This window comes from Eleginops maclovinus, chromosome 15 (assembly GCF_036324505.1).
Source record: "Eleginops maclovinus isolate JMC-PN-2008 ecotype Puerto Natales chromosome 15, JC_Emac_rtc_rv5, whole genome shotgun sequence".
NCBI lineage: Eukaryota > Metazoa > Chordata > Actinopteri > Perciformes > Eleginopidae > Eleginops > Eleginops maclovinus.
The window spans coordinates 10944656-10966803 of NC_086363.1; the positions used below are offsets into that span (position 1 = coordinate 10944656).

Below are 22148 nucleotides of genomic sequence, written 5' to 3' on the forward strand. Positions count from 1 at the left end.
ACAATGGTAAGACTTGCATGAAGTGAAAATATCTACACTTTCCTTGTTGTTCTGAGTATGAATCTTTGTGCTTTTTGCACTTACTGTAAGTCACTTTGGATAAAAGTGCAATTCAAATGAAATGTAATGTAAGCTACAGGCAAACAAATGTTTCTTTTTCCAGGTTTGCATTTGGAGGTAGGTGGTTATCGATATGATGGGGTGCGTGTTTTCACAGAGGGAGTGGTTGGCTTAGTGTCATTTAAGGGGCATCAGAGGGGCTGTGTTTGCAGTGTCAATATTTACAGTGAAACATGCTTGCAGACTACTGACTGATGGAGGGAATTGTGTGTGTGTGTGTGTGTGTGTGTGTGTGTGTGTGTGTGTGTGTGTGTGTGTGTGTGTGTGTGTGTGTGTGTGTGTGTGTGTGTGTGTGTGTGTGTGTGTGTGTGTGTGTGTGTGTGTGTGTGTGTGAGAGACACAAAGACACCCAGACAGAATCATAAACATACATGGATGTAAGAAGTAATGCTCTGATGAACAGATTTAAGTCTTCAAAACCAAACTTTTATGATGTTTAGGACTGTCTGTACTCTCAGTTATCTCATGCTGTACTGAGAAAGTCTCAGCAGTTGACAAAGTTGGGTTGTAGCATTTAAATAACGCACATGCCACTCGAGAAGATAAAGTTTTGAACCTGTACAGTGAAATATGATTAAATAGGTGACCAATCATAAGTAGACTGTCATCATGTACAAGCCTCATTTGCATTGCAAATCAGAGATATGCAAATGAGGATGGAGGGAAACACAGGCTGTTTGTAGCACTTCTCTTCTCCCTACACTATCAGTGTCTCTAGTGTTTTCCCTCCTTTCAGCTCTTTGTTTACACTAGCTTTACATGTCTTTACTCTCCTCTTTTAAAAACTAAATCCACATTAATCCTCTTGACATTAACTTCCACTCGTCTTGATATTGTTGACATACCCTGCTTCTTTTACCTCCTGTAAGTTTTCTTTTAAAGGGGTGAGTGAAAATGAGCATGCTCCCTGCAGTATTCGAGTTTCATGAATCAACAGTGTGACTCATTAAGCTTCATGTTGTTTGTCCTGCAAACTACAATTAAGAGCAACTCTGTGCTGTTTGATTTCAGCCCGTCTGCCGTCGTTCTTAAAGTTTTCTGTTTACACATGAGCTCATGGCCCCCAGCTAAGCTTACATCAAATGAATCATCATGTGGATTCACCGGTCAACTATTGTATTTATACTGTAAACAAAGCAGCAGGGAGAGGCACCCATGAGTCCCCCCCCCCCCCAACTACAAGGAGCTTTTCTCTCATTTAGAGACACTGTTGCTCTCTAGTGGTCAAATTGAAATTAAGCTCTTGGTCCGTTGCATTTATCTAAATTCAGCCCATTTTAACCAACAACTACACATACGATATCCCACACATTGAATGTTAATTGAAAAATGTTTTTTTAATAAGTTCACAGTGCTCAAAGGTGAGTTCCCAGAAGTTGGTTGTACAGTCAAGAAGTCAGATGGCAAACATGTCCATAAACTCACCAGTACAAGTACCTAATTCCTAGGCTTCATTTGAAATTCAGTGATCATTTTTAACAATATGAATACTTCACCTTAAAACATCAATCAAAAATGTAGCTAGTAATAAAATAGCTTTCTGGTGCTATATAGTAAGAAGCTATCTGTGCTTAGTCATAATGGAAAGACATAACAAACATCTTCATCTCAAAGACAACGGTGGAAATGATAACGCTTGGAAAACAGTTACAGCATCAACCTTGTTTTTGCATACATTTCTAAACTGCCGGTCAAGAATGAACTTTGACCTTTCAAGCAAACAGTGACAAAATGTGCTTAAAGTATTACGAGGAAAATGGAAATGTTACAACTCCACAGAAACTGGATAATGAAGACCAAGTGAAAGAGATAATAGATTCAACAATAAATGGACATAAAAAAACAAACATCTAAATATTGATGTCACCACAATATTGACTCAAACAAACTAAGGCCAAAAACAATACTTTATAATTACTACCGTATAATTTGGCACTGGCATGACAATCTTTCAAAACATCCGGCGACCGACTAAAATATATGTGAAGACTGAGATTATGGTGTCGGACTACACAGTTAAAAATGAGGTGGAGCGTTTGAGCACAGTGACTACTTTTGAACATGCATTAAGAGTGTATCAAAAGGGAGAACATACCCCCACATATACTATGCATACAAAATATTTATAGTTTACAGATACATTGGGATTTCTGGTAAAAAAAACAACTGTCCACCATATGTGTCGACTAGAAGGTACATAACTTTAGGCCCGTTTATAACACCAGGTTTGCCTTAACAAATCCCTTGTGGCCATTACAGTAATTTTATGAGAAACCATTTTTTTTACAAGATGATAAATATAGTGAATATGGTAGGATAATCACAGCATAAACAACTGTATTAACACACATATTTGTTATTGTGAAACCACTAAGTCTGTCTTATTGACCCTGCATCAGTGTTGGTTGTGAGAGGTATTGAAGGTCGCACGAGGCATCTTGTCTTAGCTTCAGTTTGTCTACACTCAGAAATAACAACATATTGCTGTTTTAGGTAGCACACCGGATGATTCATGGTTAATAAGTGCTGGTACAGGAGTTCTGTGAGATAATGACAACAGTGTGCACTATAACGGTGCTTACAGAAGTAATGTCAGCTAAACCATTTACAGTGAAGACATCAATACTTTACCTTACAAGAGGAAGATCTGAATATGGTCACCTTATAACATCTTATCCAGTGACTCAACTTTATTGCACTGACTCATTGAAAACGCCTAAAAGCTGTCAAAGAGTTCATTGATATATACTGTTTATATATTTTACACTTTTTATGAAGATAACTTGTATATACGTGTGTGATAATAGACTTTGACATTGTGTGTTGCACAGTGTTTGCTGGGTTGTTAGAATCATAAAGCTCGACTACAGCTCAGGGAAGACCTGGGGCTTCTGTTAGCATCGTGTAACAGTACACAGCCTCGACCGTGACAGAATAGATTCATAAACGTGACAACCTCAACGATAGATATTTATATCAAAGTGGTAAAAAAATACCACTGGTACATTTGACCAAACAGTGCATACAAACTCTTTATAGGCTTTGTTTTATATCATTTATATCAGCTTCATACAGGTATTAATAACATAGAAGTATAAGTAGCATTTTAGACCCTGAATTAAATATATCTTATATTATATATATATGTAGAAAGAATGATGGTATATCGTGTTCTTATTTGAATGTTTTTCAGCAGAAATATTGACGTGTGATTGTAGAAAAACGCACAGGTGTTACCAAGTGCCGTTAACGATCATAGCCGATTGGGACACAGAGCCCTCGTTAGCACAATCAGTTGCACCTGTGCGTTTCCTACTATGACAAGCAAAAATGTCTGCCGTCTAATCGTAGTACGAATGAAATATTGGCCATTAGAGGTATTTGCAATCACAAGCTGACCCAAGAATGAACGTGGCAGTTAATGATGTGCACACAGGGCTTGTAGCAAATGTAAGAAGGAAAAATAAGAGCCTTAGAGAGGTAACAGCAGTACTCAGAACAGTACATTGGCGCCTTGCAAATGCTCACTGGGGGAAACAACCAATCTGACCCTGAGACTGTTAAAAGATCAAACCGTAAGCAGGCTGCAGTAGTGCTTGGCTATGTGTTACAGTATGTTGGTTTAGTTAAAAATAGGCAGAAATTGTTCAAACATCATTAAAAAATAAAAATTAACAGACATTTGCTGTCAAGGCTGAGTTGTATATGAGCTAGTAAAGTGAGCGAATGCTTCCAAAATGAGTCGTTGCAAAGGTCACACCACTGTAAGAATTAAATGTCCCAATATCTATATTTCCAATAACAAATGTAACTGCATTGCTGAGATTTTGGCATGTGGAGTGCTGATGTTGAAAATAAAAGTATTTACAGATTATACCAGTTACTAGCATTACATAAACACAAACACTTCAGAAAAATGGCTTCTGTTTGTATTTTCAACATTGGTGAGTTCAAAAACATCCAGCTGGGTCAGTAGTTGTATGGGTCAGTTGAGTAATAACACGGTAAATACAGAAATGTTGTAAAGTTTATAGTACTTGACACACCAACTTTAAAAACGCACTTCAGTGAAAAGTAGAAGTGACACTGTTGTATGAAAGAGCCTCTAATAGAAGAAGCAAGCTGTACAAAAAGAGAAAAAGTGAAAAGAGTTAAATAGTTGGTGAAAAAGCAAGGCGGATATATTCTTCTTTCATTCATTTTTCACCGTCTCCAGCACCGTCCAGCTGACTCGTACAAAAGTTTGGCTTTTTACTTTCTTTGCTGTTCAAGCAGCATTGTGCAAAATCATTTATACCGTGTTATGTCTTTAAAATCAATCTTTCAATCCCTGCTTTTTCTATTTGCAGCAGGCATCACTGGGGGAAAGAGCGAATATTATATAATATATATATTCAAATTGGCAAATATGTACTTAGATTATCCATTCATCTGCCCACACTTCAATGTTTCTGCGTCTTCTTTTTCCCCTTGCAGTGCTACAGTACTCTCCAGCAGAGGGAGCCATTCCGTATGAACCGAAGCCAGCCTCCAAGCCAGTGCAGTGGGAGTAAGACTACTGAAGGACAAACAAGGAGGATAAAACACTCCTCTCCTCAGTTTACAAAGGAAGATCAAACACCTTGATGGAAGGGAGAAAAATTAAGAGATGCCTTCCACCTCTCCTCTTCCTCCTCCCCCTTCAGGCTCTTCTGCTTGTGTGTCTGAGGGTGTGTTTGCGTATCGCAGGCGGCTCCAGCTCGCCTTGTTCTTGTGTATGTGACCCATCATGGTGTGGCTGAGCGGGCTGGGCTCAGTGAAGCGGTGCCACTCGTCAAACAGAGGCTCCACGATGTAGGAGATGAACCCTGAGAGGTACACGACAAAAGTGAGTCATCTCCGAGTAAGTCATCACAACAGTACACACGGTTCTTGGTTCTCACCTATCTGGATGGCTGGCACAGAGTCAGCCTGCTGGTTACACAGAGGACTGACTTCCATGTCAAACTTTCTCTCCAGGTCTCCTGTCGGGTGAAATCAGAAAACACACGTAAGAGAAGCCGTAACAAAACAAAATGCTGATGCAGCTTATCCTAAAATATTCAGGCGGTACCTTAACACTGATAAAGGCCAAAAAAAGAGAGGGAACATAAACATTTTTTTAAAACCGCTCGAGCGTCAACATTAGCTTTTATCATTTTCAGCACCAATGTCATTTTACCAACCCATTACCATTTTCGATTTTTGGGAATTCTGTCTTGCCAATACCGATTTCCTTACTAAGAAATGTAATGGACACCTTACAAAAACATATTAAAAGTCAATTGTATATTCATAATAAAACATTGACTTAAATAACTAACATTTTCTCCTTCCAACCTTTTTTATTTAAGGTTGATCTCCAGGGCGTGTTATAAATTGCTAGCTTCCTTCACTCGCGATCAAAAAATTCAACAACATGTTTTGTGCGCGACGTAAAAGCATCATGCAAACGTGGTGAACTCGGCCGGCAACCAAACATACAAACCATGGCTGACCAGCTTAAAATCAGCCGGTTTCGATGGGTGGCCGATCGCGCGGGGCTTCTCTAATTTTGAACTATTGCCACGATTAAATGTGAACAAACACGAAGATATCATTTTGAATTGAGAGCTCCAAGCATTCTGATACATCCTACTTAGTGCTTGATAATACAACGGTGCATGAAAACCAAGCCAAGATGTATGTCAGAAGTCTATTTAAGTCTAACATTCAAGAATTTAAGTGGGAAATATGGTATTTATAGGAGTAGTTGCTCAACAAATGTGAAAATGAGGCTATAAATCATCTCCACTGTGTTCAAAAACACATCAATAGTACCTATGGGTTCGTACCATTAGAGCTGAAAATGCTATATGCAGTCCCACTCTTTCTGTCTTCTTTAAATCACACTCTACTCACCCTGCCTGTAGAATTCCTCACACACCCTCTCGCTCCACTGTCTGCTCAGCTCCCAAACCCGACATGGGTTACAGATGTCTGCGCACTTCAGAGCGATCTGAAGGCAGAGGCAGAGAGATGTATACAAACTGTGCAGCTAGCCTCACTGCAGAACTTTAATGACACTTTATTGTTCTGTCAGTGCAGGGTGAGGGGGTATACCTGCAGGATAAAGTGTCTGTGTGAAGCGAGCTGAAGGTCCAGGTCCTGGTTGTCCAGATGTTCTCTGAAGGTGGACAGGAACTCGTTCTGCCTGCTGATGTCTGTAGCGAGGATGAGAGAGCCCAGCTGCTGCTCTATGTCCTGCCTGCAGAGTAGAGGGGAGCACCACTGAGACAAAAAACCACTGACACCTGTGCTAATGTATGCTAACCTACACAAACAGATGTGTTTTTGGGAGAGTCTGTGTATTTCTTTGTAAGTTATCATAGGCTGCCCTTTCTTTATACTTGTGTTATTTATAAATGTCCTTAATGAATAGCTGTGCTGGTGTTCTAGTAAAGACCCTGACCTGTGACCTAACGCTGGAGGCCGGTGGATGAAAAGAGATTGTGACGTGTAGATGTGTGTGTTTACACTCTTAGCAGGTGCTGGGTGTTTTTGGATTTATGTTTCTATGTTCCCTGATCAGTTACTAAGCGCTTTAGAGCAGAAAGATATGTTTGCAGGAGGTGTGTCCTTACAGAATAGTTTGAAGGCTCGAGACTCATTGAGTTGACATTTGATTTATAATTCAATGTTTGAACAATGCAAACATTTTCTCTGATTAAAGCTGGTATTTCTGTAGAGCGACAGATAAGGCTAGGTTTTTATTATTGGCACAATTTCAACATATTCAATGTAATTTAATCTAATCTGGCTTTTATTCCATGAAACTTGAAATAAGTGCATTCTATTACAGTATTTGTGAGATATTAACTGAAAAAAGCTGAAATCCTTCAAGTATATTAGCTGTCATTTAGAAAATCCATTTGAATCGCTACGTAGGGAAGTATAATTTGATAGGTTTTCATGGTTTGCCTACTACAGAGGACCCCGGATACACATGGGTGCTGAAGTCAAATTCTTCAAGAAGGGAATCTTAAAAACAAAAAAAAATGGTTCTCTCGTGTGTTTCTGTAAAAGTTCTTACGAGATGTCGGCAGGCAGGTGGGACAGCAGTCCTGACTCTCGCAGCATGCCCACGGTGGACCTCCAGTGGTGACTCTCCAGCACAGACGTGTTCTGTGGAAACACACTCAAGTTACCGGCCGGACACCACAACTATCGCACATTTCAGCCCAGGTACTGACGCATGTGAGCCCAGCTGTGTTTACCTGGTAGAGGGAAGCCAGGTGGTGTCTGGTCTTGATGAGGAACGGCTGGTTGACTCCGGGATGGTCCACGTCGTGAGCGGCTGCTGCCATCAGAGCCAGGAACATGTCCAGAGGACTCAGCTGCTCGGCCAGCTGCAACACACACAGGCTCACAGGGTAATGGTTGTTCCTAATGTAGGGGGGAATCTTAATAATAACAATAAAACTTAATTTTTATAGCACTTTATATAAACAAAGGATGGAGCTCAAAGTGATTTAACAACGAGACAAATAGAAAACAAGACATTCAATTCAACACGCAGAGAATGTGTATGTGATACCTGCGTGATTCCAAGAAGTTAAATATTGAAATACAATAAATAAAATGAAAAAAACCAGAAATCAACAACACCTTACCAACTCAGTAAAAGCACAATTAATAAAACAATTACAAAAATATATATAAATATTTTTAAATAATAAAGAAACAAGAAAAAAAGATGCCATGTGGAGCTTATAATTGTATAAATGCCAAATAAAAATAAATATTTCATTCTGACATTGAATCATTTTACCTTAAAGTTAAAAAGTTTTTAAAAAGTTAGGGATTTTTATTGATATCAGACACATATTTGTGACAGGTTGAGGATAAATGCTTGATATTCAGTAAAAGAACAAGGTGGTGTATTGATCAGATAAGCAGCATCTTGTATTTACAGTGTGTGTGCTGGTTATCCAGATAGACCCCGGTGTGTTGTGATGTATTTCTGTAAGTGCTTTTAACAAAATAGGTGCACAGCAAAGGGCTTTACAGAGCGACAGAGGACACAAAAGCAATTACTGTATCGAGGGAAGGATACTCCTAATCCTGTCAGAGGGCTTCAGGGGTGTCTACGGGCGGAGGATGGATGTGATGTCGGCTCTAAGTGAGCGGGAGTTTTCCCCTCGGTAAAGAAGGCTGATAGAATATGTCAAGCAGGAGCTCAGGACGAGTGAAGCCTTCCAGTGTGAGTGTGTAAGAAATATAAGTGTGTGTGTGTGAGACACAGTATTGTCCATTACCTTTGGCTCCTTCAGGTAGCAGTACATGGCTTGGGTGACATCAGCTGCATGGACAGCATTGTGATAGGGATTCTGGGAGTGGTAGTCGTCTTGAACCATTCCTGACGAGACGGAATAAGGTTATTAAGATTATTCAACTTAACATTTGTATCTGATGTTAACATCCAAAGTCTTGTGCGAGAAGAAACATATTTTAGATTGATGTTTTGATTCATCGGGGGCTGTAAACGCTTTTGACTATTCTAAAAGTATCAGCTCATGTTTAAATCATCAACTTGTGTTGCTTTGGTTGCTTTTTTTGGGAGTTAAAATCGTTTGGTATCTCACAATTCCATTTTTGCTTTTTTAATTCAAAACAGAGTCTTATAATTTAATACAAAGAGGTTTTAATTTCAGCATGTACTCCAGTCCTCTGAGCTAACAAAGGGGGTGTAAAGTTACGGAATTTCTTTTTGAGAAAGTAGCCTTTTACATGTATAAAAAGAACACTATAAAACTAGGACTTTTAATTCATACTTGATTAAACTTTGGTGTGTAGAATTAATCTTTATGTTAACAAAAAAACAAAAACGTTTTGGAGTTGTGAATTGATTCTTGAAAGATCAGAATGTATGTTGTTACTTAAACTGATTTCCCCGCATAATGTAGTCTTCATACATCCCATTTTGTAGAAGGAATAAAAAAAAATGTGCACTTAGTTTCCAGAACAACAGACAGCTAACTGTTACTTGGCAGTGTCTGATAGAAGTATTTAGCATTGCTATGGATACTGGATTAATATCCGTCACACAAAAAGGTACCTTTATCCATATCGGTTTTTTTTAATTCTGGGGACACTGTGACTCCTAGTAATGACTGACTGGAGGACATAGGAACCAGGGGATGTCCGTCTGGGTAAAGGCTTTCTTTGAATTGAAAGCAGTTCCCAACAGCAGCAGTTCTATCCAATTTGTGTTAAAAAAAAAATGTATATACACTAAAGCAATATTGTAGGCTCTTGGCAGGACAGAGGCTGGGTGCGTGTTGCAGACACTTGCTTGCCGCTTACCGAGAAACCGGTGCAGTTTGATCATGTCCAGCTGGAAGTGGTGAACGAGACCGTACACATTGAAGAGATGGCACATCAGAGTCACCAGGCTGTTCCCTACAGCGCACCAATTCAATATATATTTAGAGCAATTTGAATCTTAAATCCAAACGTAACAATGCAAAAACAACGCTATCATAAAAGTTATATTTGAAAAATCCATCTTACCATTTGTGAGACGATCGAAGAGGAAAATGTCAAAGTTCCATGTGCCTACTTTGGATAGCATGTGCTGAAAAGAGAGACAGTCTTCAGAACTGATTTGTGATTTACACCTATCTTGAAATAGTTTGCTGTAAGTGTGCGTGTGTGTGTGTGTGTGTGTGTGTGTGTGTGTGTGTGTGTTCGTTCTTACTGCAGCTTGTCCCAGGTAGTTTTCGTCCAGTAGGTGCAGGGACCCGGTGGTGTTGGGCATGGCCCCCCTGAGCAGCCTGGAGGCCTGGCAGTATCTCTGGAAGCTCAGCTGACGCTTCACCTTTCTCCGGGTGCCAGCCTCTACCTCCCCCTGCTGGGCACTGGCTGAAATCACAAATACATGAGCAGAGTACAGAGACAAAGAAGTGCATCACTGAAATATAAACATCTTTATAAACAGTTTTAAGATGTCCTAAAGTAAGTTTTAGTAATATATATTGTGAACACTTGAGGTTAGTTCCTGGGCCCTTATTCCAAAGATTTGGATAGTTTATTGCAGTCCCTTATTTCAAATATCTCCATCCCGTCTCATGATTAACTGAATTACATGTGGTGCTTTCCAAGGATTAAGATTTGTAGTCTTAAGCAGAAAAATTATGTTTCGTTTTATGCACAATTGCACTGATTCTGCCTCGCTGCTGTATTTAGAGAGTGCAGAGTAACCCATGATGCATCAAGTTGTCCAACAGCAATAATTCATTAATAAAAAGTTCCTTGCATAGTGCATTCAGCGCATCTAAAACCATGGCTGATTCGGTCTAAATAACACATTCTTAACGTATTTAAATAGGTTGTAAGTAGGGATGGGAGGACAGGATTTATCGCAGATCATGAAAGAAAATAACAAAATGAAAGGTGAAGTGATTCCACTTTGTTCAGTGTCATTTTAACAATTTAAAGCATATTTTAAATGGAATTATATTGTGAATCACAATTATTATGGCCAGGATAATCGTGACACGAACATGTGATTGTCTCATGCCTTCACAGGAAACGTACTTTTGAGGATTCTCAGGTCAATCAGCGGGTAGGAGCCTCGTCTCTCAACCAGCAACACCCCAGCATGACCGGTGTTCAGTCTGCCATCCGCTGCACACAGACACAAAAATAATTATTAATACATCTTTGGTCTTAAATCAAAGTCAGGTTGTGTTCTCTTCCGACACACGTGCCCAGATAAAATATATGAATCAAAACTCTCCAGGAGGAAGTAGAGAGAGGAGGTGAGGGAAGACCTGAAGAACCAAGCTGAAGTTTTCCGTTTGAGCGGTAAGTGGAGCAGCCAGCGGAGTGAGAGAAGACAATGGGAGCAACGTGTTCCCTGTTTGTAGACGTTCAACATAATAAGCCTCGTAAAAGCAGATTTAGAGTCTCCGTTAGACTCCGCCTTTCTGGAACAAGAGAATCTTTGACATGGCTGCGTCACCAGGACATCATGCATCTGATCCAACTTTGCCAGAGGAGATGGGATGTCACGCCGCTGTGGTTTTACTGTACCGTCACACTGATGCCGATTGGTCCGAGTTATTCATTATGAAACACGGGCGAGGGCTCCGTGTGTGTTGTAACCAAGGAGCAGCGCTAGAAAAAGACAAGGTTTTCTACAGGAGTTTGACGTCTGAGATTTTGGATACTGTGGAAGAGGGTTTTCCTGGTTTTAATGGATGAATTTTAGGGATGAAATATGCAGACTGTTCTTTTACCGACTCAGTGACTGTATCAGGACAACAAATAATTACGTGTTCAAATGTTATTGTGTCAATATTTTGCACACCAATACTCAACCCTTAAATATCATTGCAATATTGACATAAAATTGTTTCATAATATACATAAGATTGGGTTTTTTTCTACACATTTCTAAGCTTAAATTAAAAAGCCTAAATGTTTGAAGTCACCATGTATTTTTGAGATGCTGAAAATGCATTTTTCTTCCTAAATGGATCTAAAGTGTGTTCACATTTTTCGCTGTAGGAGGTGTTTGCAGAGAAGCAGAACCCTTCTTTTTTTCCCAATCCTATTCGAGAGCACCTATCCAACAGGAGAGGCAACCCAGCAGCACAATGAGTCCTTCAACACTGAATTCGGCCCTATTTAAAATGCACATCTCACACAGCCAAGATTCCAAGAACAAGAACTGAGGTCCCAAGCACACACACACATTAAGTTTTCACTTGAATAAACTGCAAACTATGGGAATACTGAATAATTTACAGGTCAGATTTGAGGAACTGGAGCGTATTATGTCCCAGGAGTTGCCCGCTCACATCACCTCTGCATCTAAACTACCTGTTAATGGGGCTGGAGTCACTCTGGCAACGCCCTCGGGTTGCCAGATCTTGCCTATCCAGTGTTGCCAAAGTGGAGGAGAGGCGTTGTTTGGTTATTTTGTTCGTGTGTGTGTGTGTGTGTGTGTGTGGTGCAGGATAGGCAGTTATGCATAAAACATACATTGGAAAAGCGGCATCATTCCTAATTTATAATGCGTTGTATTGTCCGACAAACAAATATAAACAGCTTCTGGGAAGTGGCTCAGGCTGGTACAATGAGGCAGAAGAGTTTGAACAAGAGGAAGGAGAGAAAATAGAGGAAGAGAAAGATAAAGAGAGAAAGCCTGTTTGTTTTTTTACCTGGTGTGCTTGTGGGCACAGAGGGAGGGAAATACATAACATGGAAACCCCCCTCAAACAAAGATCTTCCCATCATCCTTCATTTCTGCCCGGTAAACAACACCCCCTCGCTTCTCTTCCTTTACCGCTGTCTGGTAAATAGGTCATTGTCACTGCGCGGCGCAGAACTGGGTCATTTACGATGAATCGATAGGAGAGGGTGTTTGTAGACGGCTATTGCACACGTGTGGTCATGAATGAACACCCACTGCACTGACACACAATCACAAAGGAGGTTAAATTTAAAAAATGCACACTTGGCGCACACAAATTGGTCTAGTAGGGCCTTCCAACAAGCAGCCCAAATTCCAATGATATCCTGTTTAATATAATTCAATTTCAAACAAACAGATGCTGGTTACATTAGAGGGGCTGGAACAGTTCAAATGTGGGTATTTTTGATTGAAAAATAAAGGACGATTTGCTGATTTGATATTTATATAGATATATTTTTTATATTTACATTATGTAAACCTATTTTACATATTGTCTTTTAATCCAGAGAGCTCCTATCATCAGTGATATAAGTTTCATGTTTTTTTTTTAAGATGGAATAAGCCGTCTTCCCTGTAGGCCTGGAGCACAATGTGAAACTCCTAAACCGTGTACTTTTTCTACCTTAACGTTCCTTTAAATACTGCTCTTTTCCTTTAGATCCTTTGAAATTTCATGATGACTCACTGTCACCGCTGACAGGTTATCTCACCGTGTTTTGTTACATAAGCGTCGAAATCAAACAGCGCGCAGATAGCCGCTCTGTGAGGAGTCACTGTACAAATGAGGTCATCACGCACTGAGGGAAAGTCACTGAGCGGCGTACGCTTGTCCGTTTTCCACCTCATGAGTCAACAGGTAATTCCCCACAGTATGAATCATCGCTGAAGCGTGTCGAGATCTATAAGTACATAATTCCATTGCCATTGTCTGATTATTGATTAGAAGTATTATTGCAACACTTAATCAATCTTGTTAATATGCTAAAATCAAAGTCATTGTTGAAATGTACAGATCATATCCTCGCCATAAGATGGACCTATTTGCTGTCCTTATTATTGATATTAAACATTGCTTTAAAGTAAAATAATCCCTTCTCTGTTGAACTTATCCCACCAGTGTTGCGCTCCAGACGGACGGACTCGGCCTGATGGATGGCGTCACATCAGTGTCATCAGCGCAGCTCGGCAGATGGTTACAAGCTATCATTGGAGCACAAATCCCTCATCCCGCTGTCTACTCTGACCGGGCGTCTGAAAAGCTCTTAACTATGCCACATCACTTACACACACAATACAAAACACGTCAAGAATGAATACGTGTAAATCAATAGTCACACAATCAAATTGAACATTGATGCACAAAAACAAGGCCAGAAAACCCTTATTCAAAAAGTGAGCCACCAATAAACAAGCACTATTTTGTAAAGATAAAAGGAACAATAAATTATGCACAAATCCTGAAGGAATGTGCCTAAAGAATTCCAATGTGAAGTCACACACCGTTTTTTTAGCATAGCTGTGTTTTCATTAAGTATTAAATATTCATGAGATATCTAACTCCCTCTGGGTCTACTGTACTTGTAACATGTACAATGAGCGAGACATGTACCTGCCAGATGAGCGCTCCCATCTTCTACGCCTTGCTTCCCTTCCTCTTTCTCCGATTCCACCCAAGTGCTCTCCTGGCTCTTCTCTGGGCCCCCGGGGCCTCCCCTGCGAGCCCTCCAGACGGCCCTGAGCTGCCGTATCAGAGCGGGAAGCTCGAGGGCCAGCGACAGGCCCCCACAGGTAATAGGAGGTGTCCTTAGAGGCCCCCAGACCGGCGGGCTGGGAGCCTCATCCGGACAGACCCGGACATCGACCCCTAGACCGGAGTCCCGCATCTGGATATCGGGGCCCCAGAGCCCCTCTAGCACTGGCATCCTCGCACCCGAAAGACGACGGATAGGTGACAGCGAGGTGCAAGGAATGGAAAGATCAAAGGAAAAAAGGAAACTGAGAAGGATAGGGAGAAACAAAGGGGGAGAAGAGGAGAGAAGAAAGGGGGAAAAGCTCAACGTCCATAGGTGAGGAAGAGGAGAGACAGAGAGATAGTAACAAGTCAGAATGTGGGACAGAAGAATAAAGACAGCACCAGTAGCAGCGGAGACAGAGTGACAGAGGAATTAGAAGCAGAGTGATAGAAGGATGGAGGGTGAGGAAGCGGGAAAAACTATAAAATGAGGATCCGTCTCTTTCCCTCTCTCTGACGGTCTGCTCCCTCCTTCTGCCGCATTCCCTCTCCTCTCTACGGTCTTACTCACGCGCCGGTGTTGTTGTGGAGTCATAAAGCCCCTCCTCTCCTCTCTCACTCTGCTACATACGTTGCTACACCGACAGCAGACCAATAGGATTTGAGCGAGCGACGGAGGGGCTTGGCTCCACGGACACGGTTTCATGGTCAGGTTAGAGTCATTTCATCCCGACTCAAGAGCTTTTTTTGTGTAATATTAAAAGCCAGAGTGGGTTGTGTATTTATTTATACGGTTCAAATCCCACTCTGTTGCCCAAAAAATACATTCACAAAAGAGAAAAGATGAAAGGGGGGGGGACAGAGGGGAGGACAGAAATGGTCCCGGGCCGGATCAAGTACATGGGCGGCCAGCTCCTAACAACTGAGCTATACGGCGGCTCTTCATATTCAGACAGCAATTAACAAATCAAATGCTTTGAGATAAAATTCAAAAAATCCAGTTCATGAGGTCGGGGCAGGACTCCGAACATTTCATTCTGTCCAAATGTAAAGATTGCTGTTGAAATCTTTGCGGGTCAACAGAGTTCACAAGTTCCTAGCTTGACAAATGTCTAACAAACTAACAATACTTGCGTTTATTATATAGGTTTATATTTATACGTTTACCTCCTTTATGATTATTTTGGGGTCAGTGGAAAAAGGACTAAAGGGAGAGGCTGTCAGAGATGACAACTTGAAAATATTCGTGTTAGATTCAGTGACTTTTAGACTGAGTGCTGCTTTAGTGCAAAACCTTAAAGATGATTTAGTTGATTAGATAAAACTGAAAAAAAGGAATAAGTACTTCCTTTGAAGGGGCCATTAAAAAGCTATTACCATTTTTAATCAGTCCTTTAGAGTATAATTTACTAAACCAATGAAAGGGGGGTCTGATTTTGTCAGTGATAGAAGTGAACGTAGCTTTTTTGTTAAATTCTTGAGCGTACAAACTCCTTTACACAAACAACTTATTTCCAGGTACTCTAAATAAGAACATAACATTATAATGTATACTATATATAAAAAGTGTGCTGTGTAACCTAAACTAAACTTAAAACTAGCATCTTGAATCCCCATTTTTGTGTCAACCAGAAATGACCCATAAGGCGGATTATCGTATACCTGTCTAAACAGACCTTAATGCAAGCGCCATTGAATAAACAGTAAACATGTCCACAAGTTATCTAAACAACATTTCCACTTTCTTTTCATTGTAATTTAATCCAAAAAAGTCATACTTGTGCACTTTCAAGCATCTTAAAATTAACTGCATTCAACTCAGATGAACTGAACACTTGTTGGGGACTGAAAACAATCTCTTCCTGTTGTCCTTAAATATCCCAAACCAACCCAAAGGATTTCCCCCGGGTGACAACCAGACATCGATAAACACGAACCAAATTAGGTGAAAACAAGACCCGTGTGTCTTCGCATGCAAATCACCACAGAGGATGCACTGTTACGAGTATTACATTTTTTCCACGGATATGTTCCCTTGAGAAAAAGTCACATGAAGACTAAAGCGGTGACACCCCCACGGACACACACACAGGCGCAGACAGACACATAACCTTGAGCATCAGATATCAGAGGCGAGGAGTTGATTGCAAGAAATCCTGAGACAAAGAACGTTTGGATAAAAGATACTTTCCGTGAGAAACCGTCATTCAGTGGGAATGCATGGCAGTGTACTCGATGCACTCTGGTCTTGTGGTAGCTTTGACGCCTCAGCAGATGAGGTTTTACTGTCAAATATTCCATTACATTCTCTATGTAGTGATGCAAGGAGTTATTTATAACATCTAAAACATGGTATCTAAACAGCAACAAATGTATCGGACACGGTCAACGTGATTTATCCCAATTTCTTCCTCTGAGATTTGAAGGTACTTATTTACACGTTGTTGTATTACACCCGTTGCATCTCCGGGGATGGTTGTTATATACAGACAACACGTTTGATGGCAGATAAATTAGGTTTAATTACACAATAGGGTTGAAAAACTGGACGAGTGATTGGCCGAGTCTAGGGTCCGTTTAGTTTTTGGGGCAGGTGTTTGCCATCTCATATCATATCACTTATCTTGCTAAATTATCGCTCTGTCTCCAAAGAAAGTGTGACAGCCTCTGCTCGGCTCACTGGATGAAGTGACGGTTTATTAATGGAATAAGTAACCAAAACGTTCGTATTCTGTTTATGGCAAGTGTAAAAATGACAGTGATGACGGTAATAATGATAATAATAGTAAGTATAATTATGAAGGCTATATTCATAATTATTTTAACTATCATAGTTTATATAAAAATAGGATGAGAAATGATGCTGTCTTGTTATCTGAACGTGGAATTTATTTTTTACCTTATTATTTCCTTTTCACACCGCAAACTGGTTGTATGTATATGTGTACATATGTATGTGTATAAAGAATTGAGTTTATTTGTTTGTGTATTTATTACTGCTTTATCTATTTTTCTTTATCCTGCAACTGGATGACAAGCGCTGCCCTCCCGCTTCTACAAAAAATGTTCATAAATTGTCTGTAATAGTAGAATAAATATTACATTTTTATAAAACAAGGCAATAAAGCTAGGGTTAGCTTGGTGAAAGTCAGAAACTTGGATTTGAAAGTTTAAAGTTGTGTTTTCTCTGTTTAGAATGTAAAGTGATGTAAGAATATTTTCATTTTGTAGAACTACAAACAGCTAATAGATCACGAAAAACATCCAACTTGTGTCTGCACCACAATCAAAGTGGGAATCCATTAGAAATATCCATGATGTTGTTTATGTATACAAGCTAATAAATCCTGCTATATTGGCTGCCGTTGCCCCTTACTATTACAACGATTTTAACGACTTTAGAGAATGATCGGCATCGGCAGTATCACCAGAAATAATGATTAGCGGTTTTGAACACCACACACTGTAAGTGTCAGCAGCAACTAGACCAATTCCAACTTGGTACATTAAGCCATGACTCTAAACAGCCTTACAATCATAAACGGGTAAAAACAGCCTTTATCGGTGCAGAGGATCTCTCGATGACAAAGGAAACTATTCTTTTTCTTGTTGCCACTGGCGAAAATAATTATCTGTGTGACTTTAATAGATAAGAACATGGGACTTAGGTTGGAAAAAAACAAGTGCAGGAAACAAACCTAACTGTGTGGGAAAAAAATAAAAACACTGAGCAGCCTTGAAGGACTGCTGGCTCCAAAACAAACCCTTTTTTTTGGATTGTCCTTAGTGATGCTACTTGACACATTTTTCTGGCAGTTTGCTGGGGAAAAGTGGGTCAGTGTCATGTCTAAAGAAAACATTGGCAAGTGTTTGTATCTGTGTTTGTGTTTATGTTTCAGGGAACATTCAAACAAGCTTGACATAATACGTATGACAATTTAGCTACATTACAAGGTCTGAGACTGCAGTTAGGATAAAAAAGCTACGGCCTCCAGTTCAGACACTATTTTCACAAACATGGCATGAGTAAAACTAAACATTACATTTACTGTATCGAGCAACACTGTTATCCAACAAATCCCATTCAACCGGACAGTATGCGTATGACTGGACAGCAGAAATATACCTCGGTGTTGACAGAAAAGTATACGGGGAAATTAAATATATTAACAATGTTCTGTATTCAGGTCAGCTAGCGCTTACTTACCCAGCATGCAAAGTTGTATGGCATTCTGCTCCGACCTTTTGAGTGCGACTGCTCCAGACCTCTGTGGCAGGGAGAAGAGAGAGAGAGAGGGGGGAGAGAGAAGCAAGATTTCTATTACAACACCCCGAAACACACACTGCTATCCAAGAACATCAATGAACCTCGCTAATGAAACAGAAACTGTGCGAGAAGTCATGGCGACCCTCTTCACACACACACACACACACATGCACAGCCCTCAAAATTTCCCCTTTTTTCTATTCTTTCCCATGCGAGCCAAATCGATACAAGCATAAACGATGGCGTTAATTCTGACTGATTGTGATGAAAGAATGTGAATCACTGAATCGTGAGCCCATAACAAGATAATCAGTTTGAGTTATTTATTTTACTTTTTTGTGTCCTCTCCCCAGTTGTTGTGGCAATGTTTGAGACTTTCTGACCTTCATGTTCAGCTCAGTGTTCTTCAGTCGTCTCTTTTAAGCCTTTTTTTTTTTTAAATCAAAAGTGTTTTTGTGTCAAGATCAACTCACATGTTTTTGTTTTTTTAACAGCATTTTGGTAATAAATCCCATGTACTGTAACAGATTAAATCAACCAAATTGTACATTAAGTCAATATTATGTTTCCATGACCCAATTTAAGCAGCTGGAACTAGCCCTATGATTAAAAAAAAATCAGAACCAAGGTAAGGCTGAAACACAGCAGCAGTTTTGGACACTAGCCCAGATAATAAACTGCTTTACTGTAATATTGAATAATTAAATATACTAAGAAATGTACAAGCTAAAGGGAAATTGATTGCTGTAACAGATATAGGCTATGTGACACAATCTCAAGCATGTGCCATCTCCTGCCAAATGTTCAAACCAGCCAAAAAACGTCATATGATAAGGTCATATATGAGGTCCACATTTTTTTAAAAAGCAAATAAACATCTGGATATAAGCGCGAAACAGACCCGATTCAAGCGTAAGAGAACTTTGAGAAATGACGGTCCAATAGGCTTAGCGTAAAGAATCAAAGCTTGAAAAGAAATGGATTATTCCACAAATCATTTTGCACATCAATCCTCTATTTCTGAGTCTTGACTGATCAAGAGTATTGACAGACAAATCTTTTCATCAATCTCTGGATAAAAACCAACCGAACCTTGACTATCTCTTTCTGAGGAGTCAAAGCTGATAAAGCACATCAACAGTGTGGTAATCTGCCATTCAATCCTGATCTGAGGTCAGTGTCACAATGCAAAGCCTTGTGCTGCATTTCAGGCCGACTTAGCTCAGTACATTTCCCAAATGAGCTCATCTATTTATAATAGCTAGTAAAGCCTGTAATAGTTATGATGGCTCAGCATCTGTGTCAATAGTAAACAAGAGAGCGAGTAGACTGAGTTCACGAAGAAGTGTTGGTGTAGATAAAACACATATTTGGTACCCCAGCTGACCCGACGGAGACATAACAAATCCTCTGTTATCTCTCACTACTTTACATAGTGTGTACAATATTTCCACTCTGGGAAAATCGTCATAAAAGTGTACCTTAAGTAGGAGGGTGTACTTGTAAATGAGCGTACTGTTGTTTACCAGCACACAGGAAATGGGTGGATGGAGAAAAATCAGAAGTGGTGACGTTTCATCCAGCCCACAAGGTTGTTTCATGTTTAAAGGACGCCCTCTGTCAAATGTTTTTCCATGTCTATACTATACTCACAAGAACAGGCAAACATTTGATTTAGGAATAAAAATATATTTTTTTAAATGAACCTTTCTGCAAGAAAGTTGGTGAACAAGCTCTCAAAGAATCAACAGGGAATAAAAAAACTGCATTGCACACATTATGCAGGCAATGACAGCTAAACACGCTCCATGACAACCCAGCTAACTCCATCAGCTAAAGGAAACCACAAGATGTATTACAAAAGCTCAATGTATTTTTGTACTGTGTCAACACCAATTGACATGTTTGACTATTATAATGAGCCCTGATGGTTTGTAAGAGAATGGTGTCAATAAAAACATTTAAAATAAAATAAATAAAAAGCTCTAAAAGTGGCCCTTGAGTTCAATTTTTTTTTAAATGGACTAGACTTTTTGTCTTACAAAGTCAAAGTGGAGAAAGAAAGTGGACAGTAATTAAAAACAAATCTTACCAAATACTAGAGTCCAGAATTACCTATATGCTCAAATATGAAAATAGGTTTCACAGGACAGTGTCTCAAAACTTTATCTACAGTTTGTGTGAATATTGTGAAACATTTTATCAAGTATTACACTCATTCAATACACAACGCTTTATTTATAATGTATCATAGCTAACTTCCCTGCACACCTTCATGTGGTCTGCAGTGTTCAGGCTGCAGGTTGACTGCTGTAAACTGTCAATACACTAACCTGACGTGTTGCAATAATACACAAAGTCTACTGTTGCCCAGCAGCACTGCAGCTTTTAGACGTGGTAACATGTGGAAAACAATATTTCTACCATTAAAAACAAGGTCATTCATAGCCTATATGACAAGCTGCCACACTCATAAAGGAATGTGACAGGTTACTAGTACCATAGCAGCACGAAGCTTACACAACATTCACTACAGCAGTCATTATTATCTTTTGCGCACTAATGACACTTTTTAACTCCTTCCATGACCATAGGAATGTTTTTGTTACGAGGCATACACCAAAACAAAAATAACTGTGTCTTTTGCAGGCACTTGTCAATTTAAAGTCACAGTTTACGTACCTCGACCATTAAACAGGACATTTAGCCATCGTGGCCGCTCGTGGAAGGCAAGTTATTGCGACGGAATCAGGCGCGTGCAGCACTGTTTTCATGTCACGGAAGCGCACGAGTCAGCCGCATACAGCAGGAGAAAAGATGACTGTCCGACACCTGTTTAAGAAACAGTCTTAACCTCCAATTTTCGGTTGCGTCTGACCTTTACTTGGCGTGTAGGGACAGTGTTGGCTGTTTTTAATGAGGTGAGGTGAAGTTACTGCTTGTTGTTCCCCCACGTTTAGTATGAGCCGCATAGGGGAGGGGCTGGTGGTAGCATGGGCGGGACTTGTAAGGAGTTGACCAATCACCGCTGGAAACATCACTGATTTGTTTATAATTGGCGGTCCTCAATTAAGGGGTGCTTACAGTGAAAAAAATAAACCCAATAAGCCACCATATGCAGTTTGCACATGTTTTAGAAGTGCAGTTACCTCAAAGTCTGGTTTCACTTACGTTTATTACATACAGAAAGTACTAACTAAGAAAAAGATACTTGACTTAAATTATGAGCAATCATTACAAAACAAGAACAGATGCAGTTAATTGAGACAAGGTCAGCATATAGTCTAAATAAGTGCTGACAGCTGCAGGAAAGATGTTAAGTCAGGTTACTACAGTATGTAAGGTACAAGCAGCACGTACATTATGTACATTAGGAAACTCATTTCACCAAACTAAATCTCTAAAATACTTTGGCTGCTGGGTAAACTAGTGGACATATAGAATTTATTGAACGAATAAAAAAGGACTCAAGTATTGTGTATAAAAAGTGTGATCCAATTCCTTTTCTTCATTTTCTTCAGGATAGACTTTACAGCCTAACCTATATAAAGCAGAACAAGTTCAATTCTGCACACATTAACTTTTTGTTTTCTTCATGATGCTTAATGATCAAGCTAACTTTGGAACAATAATTAAAATGGTAACATATTGTACATTGTCCCTTAGAAATCCAGTCAAATAATTTATGAGCAATTATAACATTAATACATATGAACTTTTTAAGTGTTGCTATAGTGAGGATCACTTGTGAGTTTTACTCTGGAGGT

General features: G+C 39.8%; 1 protein-coding gene across 2 annotated transcripts; it reads right to left on the reverse strand.

Moving 5' to 3' along the window:
• Positions 1-1438: 1438 nt before the first annotated feature.
• Positions 1439-21343, reverse strand: LOC134876746 (3',5'-cyclic-AMP phosphodiesterase 7B-like). Of its 2 annotated transcripts, XM_063901858.1 has the most exons (13): positions 21064-21343; positions 18322-18382; positions 10717-10806; positions 9878-10041; positions 9691-9754; positions 9484-9579; positions 8436-8536; positions 7395-7526; positions 7211-7302; positions 6241-6385; positions 6040-6136; positions 5043-5123; positions 1439-4967 (listed from the first exon to the last, which is right to left on the reverse strand). In XM_063901858.1, exons 1-13 carry the CDS (start codon positions 21082-21084, stop codon positions 4762-4764), a joined length of 1350 nt encoding a protein of 449 aa, XP_063757928.1. In that variant the 5' UTR covers positions 21085-21343; the 3' UTR covers positions 1439-4761. The 2 variants fall into 2 exon arrangements, with proteins under 2 accessions (XP_063757928.1, XP_063757927.1); XM_063901857.1 differs by lacking the exons at positions 18322-18382; positions 21064-21343 and adding an exon at positions 13992-14725.
• Between the last annotated feature and the right edge of the window lie 805 nt (positions 21344-22148).

Bases quoted from the DNA above. Each gene is read 5' to 3' on its own strand.
- LOC134876746 (XM_063901857.1), bottom strand. From the start codon at position 14,304: ATGCCAGTGCTAGAGGGGCTCTGGGGCCCCGATATCCAGATGCGGGAC. The intron at 6,137-6,240 runs GTATACCCCCTC...CTCTGCCTTCAG, and splicing joins ACAGACACTTTATCCTGCAG to ATCGCTCTGAAGTGCGCAGA. The intron at 4,968-5,042 runs GTGAGAACCAAG...TGTACCTCTCAG, and splicing joins TGTGCCAGCCATCCAGATAG to GGTTCATCTCCTACATCGTG.